The sequence below is a fragment of the Panulirus ornatus genome, chromosome 15 (genome assembly GCF_036320965.1).
Source record: "Panulirus ornatus isolate Po-2019 chromosome 15, ASM3632096v1, whole genome shotgun sequence".
NCBI lineage: Eukaryota > Metazoa > Arthropoda > Malacostraca > Decapoda > Palinuridae > Panulirus > Panulirus ornatus.
Genome location: NC_092238.1, coordinates 25,788,278 through 25,804,046, shown reverse-complemented (window position 1 = coordinate 25,804,046; position 15,769 = coordinate 25,788,278). Strand labels below are relative to the sequence as shown.

The 15,769-nt window shown below is 46.8% G+C and overlaps 1 protein-coding gene across 2 annotated transcripts in view; it reads right to left on the bottom strand.

Annotated features, from left to right (window-relative positions):
• LOC139753776 (protein turtle homolog B-like) overlaps positions 1-15,769 on the bottom strand; it is a 120,434-nt gene that overhangs the window by 24,899 nt on the left and 79,766 nt on the right. For both annotated transcript variants that reach the window (XR_011713762.1, XM_071670629.1), the window contains exons 3-8: positions 12,020-12,213; positions 7,921-8,235; positions 6,711-6,862; positions 5,591-5,735; positions 5,269-5,399; positions 2,893-3,052 (exon numbers count right to left, since the gene is read on the bottom strand). Coding sequence is in view for 1 of the 2 variants with exons in the window: in XM_071670629.1 (XP_071526730.1) it covers positions 2,893-3,052; positions 5,269-5,399; positions 5,591-5,735; positions 6,711-6,862; positions 7,921-8,235; positions 12,020-12,213 (1,097 nt within the window). In the remaining variant the exon portion in view is untranslated. The remainder of the gene's footprint in view (positions 1-2,892; positions 3,053-5,268; positions 5,400-5,590; positions 5,736-6,710; positions 6,863-7,920; positions 8,236-12,019; positions 12,214-15,769) is intronic.

Genomic DNA, 15,769 nt, shown 5'->3' with positions numbered 1-15,769 from the left:
GAAATAAGTCAGACGGCAGCGGTACATAATGACGGCCAGCCCTTCAGTCGGCAGGCTAGGAAGACCTTCAGTGGGATAAACCCCCTCCGGGTGGTCTTCTAAGAAGACCATCAACGGAGGCTACTTGGGAGGTGGTGGCAGGAGGCGTGGGCGGGGAGGGGGGGGGTTGGATACACCCTTTTAAGCTCTGACGCTTGGATTAACGTGTGAAAGACTTGACTTAACAAGTTTCTGATGGAGGCTCGTGTTTTATCTCGGAAACTAACTTACTAAATTAGTCAAAACTAGTTAGATTTTTATTTTCTTGGATTAAGTTACTCTTTATAGCAATGAAAATTTTTCGAAGCATTTTTTTTTTTCACGAGTAAAACACTAAAAAATGATGTAAGTTACATGGAAGTAGATTGAACTTATTGTGTACTCCGTATATTATAAGTTACATATTGATACCATTTCATCGTTAGGTTCTCTGGTTTCTAATCATATATTCATCATCTTATTCCTGCATGTAATTTTATCATTTTTTTACATTTTCTTCTACCGACCGACATGACCCAGGGAATACATGCCACAGTAGAGTGCAACACATGTGCATTATATATGGACAGAACAAAATATCTTCACATGTGTATCGTCTTATTTAGCACTCTTTTATCTGGTAATTCTGGGGTGAGAAATGAAACCTGACGTCTACGTCAACTGTATCTATAAGTTGAAAGTTGTCAATTGTAAGTGGCAGATATCAAGACATTATTGGCTTATTTAAGGTATGGCAGGTAGGGCAGGTGCCATGGGCGCCACTTGAAGGGTGGGCGCCACTCAACAAGTTTGTTTTTTGACACATGCTGCCCGATTGACATTTTTAACAGTTTGGTATTGTGATATGAAAAAAGAAACTCGCCTGCTTTTCAAGCTATTGTAATATTTTGCTACTATCAGTTGCATTACCGCTTCTACGTTACAGTTTTGATCAAATAAGTCTTTGAGTCTTTAAGAGTTTATATAAATTTAAGTTTGGCCTAATTCTTCAACAGTTTATAATTACACTATATATTTTTATATACATCCACTATATGTACATTTTTAATCAAGCCAGGGACGCAATTTCACTGCTTGCCATAGGCGCTATTTCCCCTAGATACGCCCCTGAAAGTGATGGACGAAGATAGACAAAAGTTTCCCTACAATATCCAAGACGTTTCCTTCACAATCACATTATCATTACGTACCGTCGCCTTCTTTCCTTCTCATTTGTTTTCCTTGTCTGCCTCTTGGCCCAGACAGTTTTCCCAGATCCACAGTCATTGCTCTCACTATCCGCTGTTTTACCTTTCTCACCACACCCACTACCTACCCACGCCTAATTCAGCCTCTCTACTTCACTTTCATCAACTGTATTCCCAGCCTCCCCACCACACTTTAGCCTCCCTACCTCACCTCCATCTGCATCCTCCTCTCCCCACCACACCTAGTGTTCGCCCCGAGCCTAACCCTTGCCTTCCACATATCTATTATGCACCAGACCCCTGGAGTTCCCTCCTGAGGATCAACGGGTGTATATGTCTGCCACTTGGTCCTCCTCCCTCGGGCCTACTTACTCTGCCTTGTCTCTCATTATCTTCACCGCTTCTTTGTCTCTTCAGCATTCCCAGGACCACTTTCTGTTGCCCTCCTCGCCTGGCCTCCACTCCACTTTCCCTTCTGTCTTCGTCTTTCTCCATTTTCATTTGGGTTTCAACTACTTCTAGTCTTTGAACGTGCATCATTTACTTTCTGGTTTCGTCTGCTAGATTGATCGTTATGAACTACGTAAATTAAATGTCTCTTTACTATACGCAATCCGTTGTAAATATCAATCAGAAGAACTGAGTGTTTTTAAGGTTAGAAAAGCAGGTTGAGAAACACCTGTTGTGGAAGTGAAGGGGTTATCAGATGTCATTATGAAGATTGACAGGTGTTGTACTGAAAACCGGCTGGTGTTTAATGCAGGAAGAGCAGGTGTTTTAGTGAGGACGAGCAGGTGTTTATTGGAGACAAGGAACAGGTTTGCATAAGAGCAGGTGTTAGTGCAGGTGACAAAGAGATAGATCAACAAAAATCAGGTGGAAACGTACGTCAAAGCCTAGATAAAAACATAGATATCTTTTTTAACAAGAAAAAGATAGAATAATACTCAAATCCTTATCAAACGATAGGGAAAAAGTAGGCAATGGAAAACATAAGTGGAAATAGTAGTGGATGAGAAAGAGGAAACAACAGCTGTCGGGAAACAGAAGCAGCAGCCGTTGTGAATGAGGAAGACAGAGTGAAACAGAAGCAGCTTTGAAGGAGATGAGGCAAGAGAGAAGAGAAGAAATCACCGAAGAAAACTAGAGACAAACAAAAGGCAATATAAAACAGAGAAGAATGGGAGAGACGAAGGAAACCAAGCGGGATCGATAAAGGAAAACGAAATTCTGGAAATAATGTTTTATTTCCGCTCCCTTTTACTATCAGAGAGAGAGTGTTTTTTCATTACTTCAAGTGTTGAATATATGTATTCATTTGTATTACTCATTCCTCAAAGGTAACTTCTCCGCATCTTTTCCTTTACCTGCTTTTATAGAGATCACTTAATCCAGTATGCTTTAGCGTGCATTCGTTTTATAACTGATATGTCTCGACCCCGAGGAAGACGTTTCACTCATACTTAACCCTAAATGGGACTATTTTACCCAGGGAAGATGTTGTTTTATACATCCCTAAGGAAGATATCATACTCACACTTGATCATGAGGGGAAGGTCACACTCACACTTGACCAAAAAGGAGTACGTTTTCATACTCACACTTGATCTTAAGGGGGAAGGTCACAGTCACACTTAACCAAAAAGGAGGACGTCTTCATACTCACACTTGACCCTGAGGAGGATGGGGTTGGAGTGGCCGTCACCCTCGATGTTGGAGGCGACGCAGTAGTAGTTCCCCGAGGCCATCCTGGACACCCGCTGCAGGACCAGACTCTGGTTGCTGATGATGATCCCCGCTGTCACGTTATGCTCCAGTTCCTTCCCCTGCCAGGACACCAACCACAGGGGATTAACCCGACCCTGGGACACCAACCACAGGGGATTAACCCGACCCTGGGGCAACAGTCACAGGGGATTAACCCGACCCTGGGACACCAACCACAGGGGATTAACCCGACCCTGGGACACCAACCACAGGGGATTAACCCGACCCTGGGACACCAACCACAGGGGATTAACCCGACCCTGGGACACCAACCACAGGGGATTAACCCGACCCTGGGACACCAACCACAGGGGATTAACCCGACCCTGGGGCAACAGTCACAGGGGATTAACCCGACCCTGGGACACCAACCACAGGGGATTAACCCGACCCTGGGGCAACAGTCACAGGGGATTAACCCGACCCTGGGACACCAACCACAGGGGATTAACCCGACCCTGGGACACCAACCACAGGGGATTAACCCGACCCTGGGACACCAACCACAGGGGATTAACCCGACCCTGGGACACCAACCACAGGGGATTAACCCGACCCTGGGACACCAACCACAGGGGATTAACCCGACCCTGGGACACCAACCACAGGGGATTAACCCGACCCTGGGGCACCAATCACAGGGGATTAACCCGACCCTGGGACACCAACCACAGGGGATTAACCCGACCCTGGGACACCAACCACAGGGGATTAACCCGACCCTGGGACACCAACCACAGGGGATTAACCCGACCCTGGGACACCAACCACAGGGGATTAACCCGACCCTGGGACACCAACCACAGGGGATTAACCCGACCCTGGGACACCAACCACAGGGGATTAACCCGACCCTGGGACACCAACCACAGGGGATTAACCCGACCCTGGGACACCAACCACAGGGGATTAACCCGACCCTGGGGCACCAACCACAGGGGATTAACCCGACTCTGGGGCACCAACCACAGGGGATTAACCCGACCCTAGGACACCAACCACAGGGGATTAACTCGACTCTGGGGCACCAACCACAGGGGATTAACCCGACCCTGGGGCAACAGTCACAGGAGATTAACCCGACCCTGGGTTACCAACCACAGGGGATTAACCCGACCCTGGGACACCAACCACAGGGGATTAACCCGACCCTGGGACACCAACCACAGGGGATTAACCCGACCCTGGGGCACCAATCACAGGGGATTAACCCGACCCTGGGACACGAACCACTGGGGATTAACCCGACCCTAGGACACCAACCACAGGGGATTAACTCGACCCTGGGGCACCAACCACAGGGGATTAACCCGACCCTGGGGCACCAACCACAGGGGATTAACCCGACCCTGGGACACCAATCACAGGGGATTAACCCGACCCTGGGGCACCAACCACAGGGGATTAACCCGACCCTGGGACACCAATCACAGGGGATTAACCCGACCCTGGGACACGAACCACTGGGGATTAACCCGACCCTAGGACACCAACCACAGGGGATTAACTCGACCCTGGGGCACCAACCACAGGGGATTAACCCGACCCTGGGGCAACAGTCACAGGGGATTAACCCGACCCTGGGACACCAACCACAGGGGATTAACCCGACCCTGGGGCAACAGTCACAGTGATATAACCCGACCCTGGGGCAACAACTACAGGGGATTAACCCGACCCTGGGACACCAGTCACAGGGGATTAACCCGACCCTGGGGCAATAGTCACAGGGGATTAACCCGACCCATTCCGAGGTGAAAATCTCACTTAGTATATGTGTAGTACAATTAATGCCCATCGTTAAATCAGTCTGGTTAATCAGAGCCTTTATGCTTACCCCCTGGGTTCTGAATAAACATAAAACGAAAAAAAAAATAATATCCAGCAGTGCATGACGGAAAGAATGTTGTTTACATAGCATGATGGAAGTAGAGAACAGTTTAATACACAAGTTGCATGACTCGATGATGAGAAGAATTCTTTCTTTTTTTTTTTTTTTTTTTTTTTGCTTGAATGTTAAACTATCCTTCAGCTCTTTCTTTGAAGCTGCACGAGAACGTACACACTGTATGAGAAATAAAATGGATTCCTTTCTTTTTGTTCTGTCTTCCTGAAAATTTGTATTGGGGGGAGGGGGGCAATATCTACTGGAAATATCTGGAGTTCCCATTTTTGACAGTAATTATCATGTTATGATCTTAACAGGGTTCCACATATGTGGCCCATGGCAGCATACAACACACCTGCAGTATATCTCATACCTCTCAGCACTCACCTCATGTAGCCAGGTGATCTTGTAGACCCAGGGGTTGGCCTGGATGGAGCACTCGAAGTACACGTCGTCCCCCTCCTCGATGTTGCTCAGGTTCAGGGAACGTCCTGGGCGAAGTTTGGCCACTGGTACGTCTGGCAGAGGAGTACAGGAAGATGGTAGGGTAAATCAGGAGTTATCGTACCGGTTGGGGTATGTTCACGCGTTCGTCTGGCAGGGGAGGGATAGGAGTTGGAGTGATTAACATTTAAGGATTAAGAGGAAAAAATGTCAAATAGAGGAGCCCAAGAAAGAGAGAAGAGACGACAAACGTGCGACGACTCACAGTATATCTCCAGGAGCCACTGGTCTACCAGTGGAGCGGCGTCGAGGGCAGGGGAGTCTGCCTGGCAGGAAAGCATCTTGCCTGCGTCTCTCACACTGGGCGTCCAGCGCAGCTCGCTGCTCGTTACGTTCCCTTCTTGCGACGTCTGTAGTAAGGCAGGGACTCCGTTAGGCTCTATCCTACTAGTGTCTCACAAGAGGCACAAGCCTACCTCCTACCTACCTACCTCCTCCTCATCTCTTATCAGTAGTTGTGTCAAGTGTTTCATCAGTGCTGGACGTCTTAACTATCATTTATCAGTTATGCCTCGTTACGTCACGTTTTCTAAGCTGTTCACGAAGACTGCTGTTAAGATCATCAACCAGAGTCTAACTACCCGGTGTCGTTTAATCCCTCTCGACTCTTAATCGTCTTATCGGTTCTTATCAGCTAACAGTCGTCACATCGGTATAAAAACTCCATCCTGTCGTATCAGGTAACTCTCATTATATCAGCATATCAAGTGTCTGTTATCATATTAAGTACCATTAACTACCCAATCGTGTCTGTTATCATATTAAGTACCATTAACTACCCAATCGTGTCACTTCTTCAGTGACCACTCGTCCTATCACCCTGCATCATCTACCTCTGTTCATGTCAAATATAATGATTTATAATCATGTTCAATATGTCATGTTCCCTTAATATCTACTTACCATTTGCTGCCATTGCTAACTCACCATTTCTGAGGCTGCTTCCCCCATAACAGGAGTTGAGGGTGAGCACTTCCATCCTGATGTCTTACTCGTATCTTGTGAAGCAAAAATGTGAACCACAACCCATTCTCTACGTGAGTATTACAATGACTTTCTTGCCTTACTGGTGTGTGTGTGTGTGTGTGTGTGTGTGTGTGTGTGTGTGTGTCTTTAGTGCCTAGTGATCTGCGTGTCCTGGTACTGAGGACTGACTAACCTTCTGATGGGGGTGTCTTGCTTAACCTGGAAGTGGATGTTGACCCTAGTACCTGGTGTTGGGTGCGACGTCAATGTTTACTACCTGGTTGATGAGTCTGAGTCTCGGTACGTGGTCGTGGATGAGACCTCCCCCCACCTCAGTGTGGCGGGAGTGATGACCTTACCTTATCAGTGTGGGTGGTGAGCCTCATATCGTCGAGGCGCCAGGTGATGATAGCCGGGGGCCTGGCACCCACAGCTTGGCACAACATGTCGTAGGGACGCCCGGCACTCAGTGGCTCCCTGTCGCCCTCGAGTTTCACCCACAGTGGAGGAACTGTGGGGAGGAGACGGTCTGGTTTATGACGTAGTACGGGCTAGTTATTGGTCGTGACCTGCTCCTACACGGGTCAAAGGTCGTGATCTAGTCCTGTCAGGTGATATAGATTATGGCTGAGTTTAGGGTGTGGCCCAGTGCAGCCAGGTCATGTGTGACAGCTAGGCACAGGCGGGTCGTAGACAATGCCAAGACACAGACGAGTCATATATCGTGACCCAACTCAACCTGGTCATAGGTCGTGATCCCACAATGGCAGGTCAGCCCCTGTGAACCACTAGTCAGGTGTTGTGACCTTGGAACAACTAAATCACAGTGCACTGTCCAGCTGTTGACCTGACACAGGCAGGTCAAAGACAGTATGGGAAGACGAAGAAATGTGAGAATAGCGTTAGTGTTGGTTGTCGTCAGGGATGAACGAAAATTAAATTAGATATTAGAAAAATCATATTAAAATGGCCCCTGGCAATTTGTCTAGACTGAACTGCTTATGATTGAAAATCTTTATGAAATATTCACCAATAATCCAATAAATTCGCTATTCAGGATGACAGATTGAGACATCCCAAAATTGCATAAACATCATCAGAAAAGATGTCAACTCTCGTCCCCTACTGGTTGGCAGAGCTTAAGAGGTGTCCAGCCAGATCTGTAACACGTAGGTGAGAGTCACAGCTTCCAGGTACTGTGGTCATGTGGTATGTGACCAGACAAGTGATGGATTCCAGGTACTTTCCAATGAATGTCTTTGCAGACACACACTGGTATGGATTGCTGGTCGCAGCTGAGGAAGTACTTGGTGACCACCACTGCCCACACGAGAGCCACAAAACCTTGGTTGTTTTCTATATTACGTCCCTGTGGCACCCCCCCAAGCTCTCTACATAAGGACCTGACTTGTTATCTTGAACAATACGTTGGGTCTGCACCCAAGGACGACTATGTGGGTTAAGGAACATATTGAAGTACTACACACAGGGACATGAACTATACCAGAGAGTGTCAGGGTCCCGGACCGTCATTCTTTAAGCCTGTGGAGGAGGACACACGAGACTCACAGTTCATGTCGATAGTGACGGTGGCCACGAGTGGCGCCGTCAGGTTGGTGTTGGTGGCCTGGCACGTCAGGGGTCGGTGGAGGTCGCGCCGCGAGAGTGACGTCACGAGCAATGTGTTCGTGACGTGGTCAGTTGTCTCCTCCTCCGCTGTGATATCGAGGAGCACTGCTCCCTCCCACCAGCTGACCCTCGGGGGTGGCGACCCCTCTATAGCTCGGCAGCTCAGGCTGAGCGAGTCTCCCTCGAGGAAGGGGCCCACGATGCTCCTCACCTCGACGCCCAGTTCCGTGTACACCACCAGGCTCCGGGGAGGCACTGTGGGGCACGAACATTACATGACACACACACACAGTGTACGGACACAGAGACAGAAGAATGAAAACGGAGAGAGAAAGCGGAATCAAGAAGAAAAAAAAAAAAAAGACAGTAATAACACTAACTTATTGCTTTAATCTCTCAGCTGGGGATAAAAAATAGTAGGAAATAATCCTTGAATGTGTATCATGCAATCTAACTATACAGCAGGGAACGGTGCTGTTATTCTGGTGTCCAGAGGCTGCTCTGTTTAGGAGAACTTCGCTGGACTGCTGAAAAAAAAAAAAAAGCATTTGTTCATCTTTTCCTCTACGGATTGAATACTGGATAACCAAGTGAGGTTTGCCGACCATCTTTAAGAATTTATGACACTAAAGAAGGCCGACTGGGACGGGGAGAGTATTATGAAATATCTTGATAATGGTGTACAGTGGAGCTTGGATGAACAACAGGACGAACTCTCTTACAGTTGGGATAAAATGAAGAATATGCTGTTGGAATTTAAAGAGACGAGAGATGATAGAAGAGAGAAGGAAACGATGGGTTTCGATCGCACTTGGCATCATGGCCAAGACTGTGATGGAGTGAATGAAGTGAGGAAGAGTTTTATGAGTGGCGTTGCAGCTGTTGTGAAATGAGGAAGAGGAGAAGCCATGAAAAGGATGATCCAGCGTCATGGAATGAGGATATTAAGAAGCATAGCCCGTCCATGGTCACAGAGAACAATACACCGTAGCAGTTTATTTCGTGGTGTTTGGGAGTTTGCAAAAGTTGACGAGGTAGAAGAAAATGATAGATATATATATATAGATAGATTGATGGAAGGGTACGAGAACCAGCCGTTGACCACTTCATATCTTAAGCCCCGGAAAATAGATCTGATGAAACCCCGGGAAGCGAAGCAGCCTTCATGTTCGCGCGCAATCCTCCCCTGATCCGGGATCTACCCATCATGCCGTCAGTCACCATCCCTCCCTCCTACGTTCCCTTAGCCACAGCGGATAATGCCAGGATGGAACTGGGTTTTTTCCCCTGCGAGGAAGGAGGTCAAGCCCCTCCTCCTCCTCCTCCTCCTCCTGCTTCTGCTGCATATATAGAAAACCGATGGGAAAATCCGCAAGTCAGCGAGGGACAATACGCACGCACACCTTCCTTGGAACACACTCATATATATATATATATATATATATATATATATATATATATATATATATATATATATATATATATATATATATATGTATAAGTACCCAGGTAGTGTTTTGTGCAGTACGGGAAGATAGTTTTACACTGGTGTTGTATATGTCGGAGTATAATGCAGATATTATGCTTAAATCGTACTCACATAACATTTCATTCTGCCGGATTTTTTCTCGGCCAGGCAGTCAGCTCGGCAGAGGAGGACACCGACTCGGGACATAATCCTGTCTGTAGTTCCAGAACACAGAAGGATATTCTTACTTTGCATGAAAATAACCGTAAGCAATAACAGTTTCTGCACACCCCACGTCATGTGAATGAAGCAGTGAATGCGTGAAAGTGGGTCAGAACTACTAAAAGCATTACGTTAAAACTGATCGTCTGTATACAGCTTAACTCTGACCTTGTCTGAGCTGTAAAACGCTCCCAACGCTCTTTTTTTTTTCCCCTCTCACTAAAAGCCTCTCGCAACAGAGGATTTTCGGGACTATTGGCATACGCTATTGGTATTATGAGTCTATTATATTACTCAGTATTAAGCTCTTAGAAGACTTTGTAATACTTGAAGCATCGTTGACTTCACTCGCACGACCAACATTGGAACAGTGAGTATAATCAACTGTATGATAGACGCAGGCACTATCCACCCGCCCTCAGCCATCACGGCGAACTGATGGTCGTCGGGGATAATGAAGTCTTCCCCTGGCTACTGAGGCTGGCCAGACGACCCTCTATGGTAGACGGAACCTTCCCCTCGCCGCTGTGGACGTTTAGGTCAGGAAGACTTAACCCCAGGTAGACAGAACCGTCTCCTCTGATGACAGAGGTCTTTAAGCTCTCCAGTGTGTGTGTGACCCCAAAGTTTTGATTACCCATAGCTTGTTTGAAGACTACAACCTGTTTGACAGCCCACCCCATTGAATGGTGATAACTTATAAGTTCCTATTCCCATATTGTTTAAAAAGATAACGGTGATGATGATTGTAGAATAAGAGGAAATACAATAACCATTGTAACTAGTAACCAATGATAGTAATGATAGGGTCGGTAAAGATGATCATGATAGTATGATTATATGATTACCAATGATGCCAGCAAAGATCATAATGTAGATAGTAAAATAAAGATGATATCGATAATCAGTATAACATCACAGTGTCCTGTTACCCAATCAAGTGTTCCACACGCATCGTCTTTTGCGTGAGCCGTTCCTGGCTTGGCCTGGATGCTGTGGAGAACACGCGAGAAGATGAAACATCACACATCAGGGTCGTCGGGAGTCATCTGAAGCCTTCAGAAATTGGGTTCAACTTCTATCGATAATATTTCATCAACAAGAGGCGTGCTGCTACCAAGGTCAGCGAAGCATAGACGATGAAGAATGAAGCAGCCAAGACAAAAAGAAAAGGATACTTCGTCAGTATGAAACATAGTTTGCAAACTTCACTCCAAAGTACTTGGTGGAAAGGTTTCCTCGCAATACCTCGTCTTTATGCGCCGGGGAGAGAGAGAGAGAGAGAGAGAGAGAGAGAGAGAGAGAGAGAGAGAGAGAGAGAGAGAGAGAGAGAGTTACTGAGGAGCATGTCAATACCGTTGAAACATGAGGTACAAATCCTGATGAAATGATGTCGTGGTGAACACGGTTGTTGTTGTTGTTTGTGTTGAGTGAAGGGAGGAGAGAGGGGAGAGGTCATGACGGTGAGGTGAGGTGAGGTTGAAGATGTATGAGTATGGGGTTAGGATGTGTGTGTGTGTGGGGGGGTTGATGATGAACGCTGCCACTGTGGGTTAAGATTGTACAGACGGGTTGTGGTTGTGTGGTGAGCTGGGTGCTAAGTGTGAATTGTGGGTTTGTCAGAGAAGAGCCTCAAGCTGGCGCTCAGATTTTAAGGCCTGAATTACATTGTATTGAGAAGGTAATTAATAAAGGATTATCTTGAATCAGTACTGAATGTGAGTGAGAGGCTGGTGTGAAAGTGAGTGGGGTGGGGGGGGATTTTTGAGGTTGAAGGTGAATTTAGGAAGTGATTATCGTGAATGGGAGGTTGGTTGTAAAAGTGACCACGAGGCAAGTGTTGAATATGATTGTGCTAGTGATGATATGACCCGCAGGTTTCTCATGAAGGTGATGCTCATGATGAAAGTGACTTGAGTGTTCAGAAGTGAATGTGAAGTGGAGTATGGGGACCCTCAGAAACAGGAGAAACATGCTGATGATGAAAGTGAGGGTTGGGTACAGGCAGGGGGAGGGCTGATAGTGAATGAAGATGTGGTGCTGGCGTGTGATCGATAGTGAAGGTGAGGGTGGGGGTTGAGCCACTTACCGATAACGGAGAGGTTAGTGATGAAGGTGAGGGTGGGGACTGAGCCACTTACCGATAACGGAGAGGTTAGTGATGAAGGTGAGGGTGTGGGTTGAGCCACTTACCGATAACGGAGAGGTTAGTGATGAAGGTGAGGGTGGGGACTGAGCCACTTACCGATAACGGAGAGGTTAGTGATGAAGGTGAGGGTGGGGACTGAGCCACTTACCGATAACGGAGAGGTTAGTGATGAAGGTGAGGGTGGGGACTGAGCCACTTACCGATAACGGAGAGGTTAGTGATGAAGGTGAGGGTAGGGTTGGTGCGGAAGTCCACTCTGCAGCGGTAGGTTCCCTCGTCCACCGGCTGTACCCGCTGGATGCTGAGGCCGTTCTTGGCCACGTCGAAGGAGGCGCGACTGCCCAGGTGGGCCGGGTTCTTCCAGTGGGTGGCAGGGCCGTTACGCATGTCGTAACTGCAGTGGGAGAGACAGTGGGAGCCTTCCGTGAGCCAGTGGCAGACATGGCCTTGCTATAACTAGGCAAGGTGAGGCCATGGAAGACGCTGGTGAAGGGGACGGTCTTGGGTATTCGGTACTGAGGAGAAAACCTAACGAAGGGACGGTACAAGGCAGGTGATTCACTAGCACAAGACGACTGGTAAAAGGGGTTAGCCAACACACCCAGTGAAAGAGCACGTCAGTATTGCCAGTAAAGGAGTTTGATAAATGTGCAGTTAAAGGTTAACCTTAAAGGCGGTCTGCAGAGCCAGAATGGAAATAGATACCATTCGTTGTTAGAAAATACAGTTCAATGGAAAATAAAAATTGTACAGAAGGCTTTAGAAACTAGTTAGATCTAAACTGTAGGACGTGTGATTGCCCAGGATTGGCTGTAGAGGAGAACTTAATTTATGTGTTCCAAGATCAAATCTTAATTCGCCGTCAGCGTTTAAAAAATGCCTCCCCTCCACCCCATCTTCTTCATACAAGAAAAAAGGACACTTAAAAGTTTTCTAATTAACAGCTTCACTTGTTTTTCTTTGACGGATAAGAGGACTTTAGCAGATAATGAGTCAGATTCGTTAGAGACAATTTGAATAGTCTCTGTATTTAAGAGAGAGAGAGAGAGAGAGAGAGAGAGAGAGAGAGAGAGAGAGAGAGAGAGAGAGAGAGAGGAGGGGGAGAAGCACAATGTAATGAAAGTAACGTTCTTATATAGAAGAACATTTTCTCCAATATCATCTCCCAACGGAGGTGTCCAATATCATGCAGTGACCACCATAGCCGCCACTGTCTGCTCCCGTAATGGTCATCTCGACCAACCCACAACACAGATCGCCATGTCCCTCACCCTCACAGCTGGAGCCATGTCTCCCACCTTTCTGTCACCACGTCCATAGCCCACTTCTGCCACCCTCCTACTGTCTTATCTGAGATCCATGGGATAGATTTTCATCACCATATCTGCCATCCATAGTAAACAGATCTGACGCCCTTAGGTTTGGAATTCGTTTAACCCAAAGTTCACGTATCATGTAAATTTCTAGGACCTATTACCACTCGCTGTGCCCCATCAGGTCTCCTGTTACCTCACCTTCCATGTGCTCCCATATACGCCACCCACGGTCATTCAGCCACAGTCGTTACATCTGCCATCTACAGTGGTCAGGCCTGCCATGTACAGTAGCAAGCCAGAGTGAGATCTTGTTTTTCTAAGGACAACGTATTGAATACACTCCAGTGTAGAACATAGTGAGTTCCTGGGGTAAGTTGTTCATTGCTAGGGACTCTTGTTGAACTCAGAGAAAAGTAGGGTTTGTGAAGATCTCTTGTAGGCAACGGGCCTCTTTACCTTGAAGCTCCAACACCTGCGTCAGGAAACCTGATGATGGTTCAGTGTGTATCTTGATTGGGCTGTCGTGTACTTGAGCCATTCGTTGATTACTTCACTGATGAATAAAGAGGTGGAGAAGGTGTCAGGGAAGCATGATGCAACAGAGAATCACTGGAGTAAAGAGATGATGAAAATATAAGGAAAACAAGTGAGATACGTCACATTCTGAAGATGTGGAACCAAACGATTGGTGTCCCGTTTGTGACATTTGGCCCCAAACGAAAACATCGCAGGTGGGGGAGAGAGAGAGAGAGAAAGGCCAGTTCTTTCCTTATGTGATTGAATTTCCATCACCAGCCGATGGTCATTGATCTCCCTTTGGGTTCCCAGTAGGAGAGAGAGAGAGAGAGAGAGAGAGAGAGAGAGAGAGAGAGAGAGAGAGAGAGAGAGAGAGAGAGAGAGAGAGAGAGAGAATCACCAAGTGTCACAGACTTGGTGTCTTTCCCATAATTTCGCCGTGGTTAATATCTTAAAAGCTCTGAGGATGTCTTATATCTGGTGAATGCTACGATGCAGAGTGTATCGAGTTTATGAATTAGTAGTTCAACAGTTTGGCTTCAAATTCTCCATCATATATATCGGTTATGAGTACGGAAGTGTCCACTCGTCTCTGTCATACTTCCTTCTCCCGCAGGCTGGCAGAGTGAGGTATGTTTGTGGAAGCAGAATCTTAAAAGGAACAGTTCACATTGTTGACAGCTTCTGAATCACCTGAAATCGAAGTTCAGACAGCGAGGCTCTGTATGTTGTAGTTATCACAGTCTGAAGAAGAGATGGGTTGAGAGGTTTACACACTGGGGGTAGGAAAGCGGAAGATGGGTCGTAAAGAGAGATAACGAAAGGGAAAGACATAACAGTCAAGTGGATAACAAGAAAACAAATATCCTTGAGAAGATTGCTTTGTGGTTCGAGACGGCGTGTCGACTCGCCGTTCGGTCAAGAATGCTTCAGGAGGGAAAGTCATTGATCTTTGTCCCGGTTACGCAACGTATATTCACTTCGTGATTAACGTGGTGGAAGGTGTGTATTCCTGTATGATTTTTACCGGTGCGGGTAATTACCGTCCAGGTAAGATAATCAGCCGAATGATACGGGGTTCACTAGGTGGTAATACCTGTACATTGATCCACGGACTTTTCACATCGTGGAGACTGTGTGTGCTGTGGGAAAAACTCTCTGCCGCCCCCCCCCCTCTCTCTCTCTCTCTCTCTCTCTCTCTCTCTCTCTCTCTCTCTCTCTCGTCCCCTGACAGCGTCCTATTTTTATATGCAGGACCTTCCTTGAACCGAGTCCTTTCAGCTCCTCTGGTAAAAGCGGGAGAAATTATTCCAGGGAGGAGGGTTTTCTGAAGAGGTTTGTGTGAGGGAAATGAATAGGTGGGGGGGAGGGGGGGGAGTGTGAGTAAGTGACGTCACCTGACCCCCGCCAGCCATGGCCTGAGGTCAGAGAAAATGGAGGAAGGTGATGGTAATATTGGTTGGCGTTCGAGAGACAGTCGCCTGTACCCCAGTTTCTATATTCAGAGTGGGTATATGTATGGCATTCCAGTGAGGGAAAGGTCTCCACTGGATGGAAGTTCGCACACACAGGAATTACGAATTAAGAATTCGTACGTGTGTAGACGAACACATGCGATACGAGGTGATTCGTGATGACAGTTACCCATCGTTCTTCAAGATTGTGGGTCTGGGTAACTACAGAACCACCTGGTTATAGACTCGTATAACTACCACCTCATTTTAGGAAGTTCCTGTCCTGAACACCTTTTGTGAGATTTCTCAGTAAATCTTCGCGTAAATTTGTGTAAATTTGTGTAAATTCGGTGGATTATATTTTACTGTAGAGGATAGATTTTTCTTTCCTCCACTTCCGAAGAAACGTATTTCTCAGGAAGAACTACGTTATCAAAAGAAAAGTAAGATTTCTGTTTTCTTTTTACTGGTCTTAAGGTGATTTCAGACCAGCTGGAGTGGCAGTTCGTTTATGTCTCGAGTGATGGGCATTTACAGGCTGGCTGAGAAAGCGCAAAATCAATTTACCTGGTCTGGATAATTTGGAGGCAGGAGTCAGTCTCGTGGATCAAACAGTCTGAAAGATTTACTGACTGGAATTGGGGTCACGCAGGCTAATCATGAC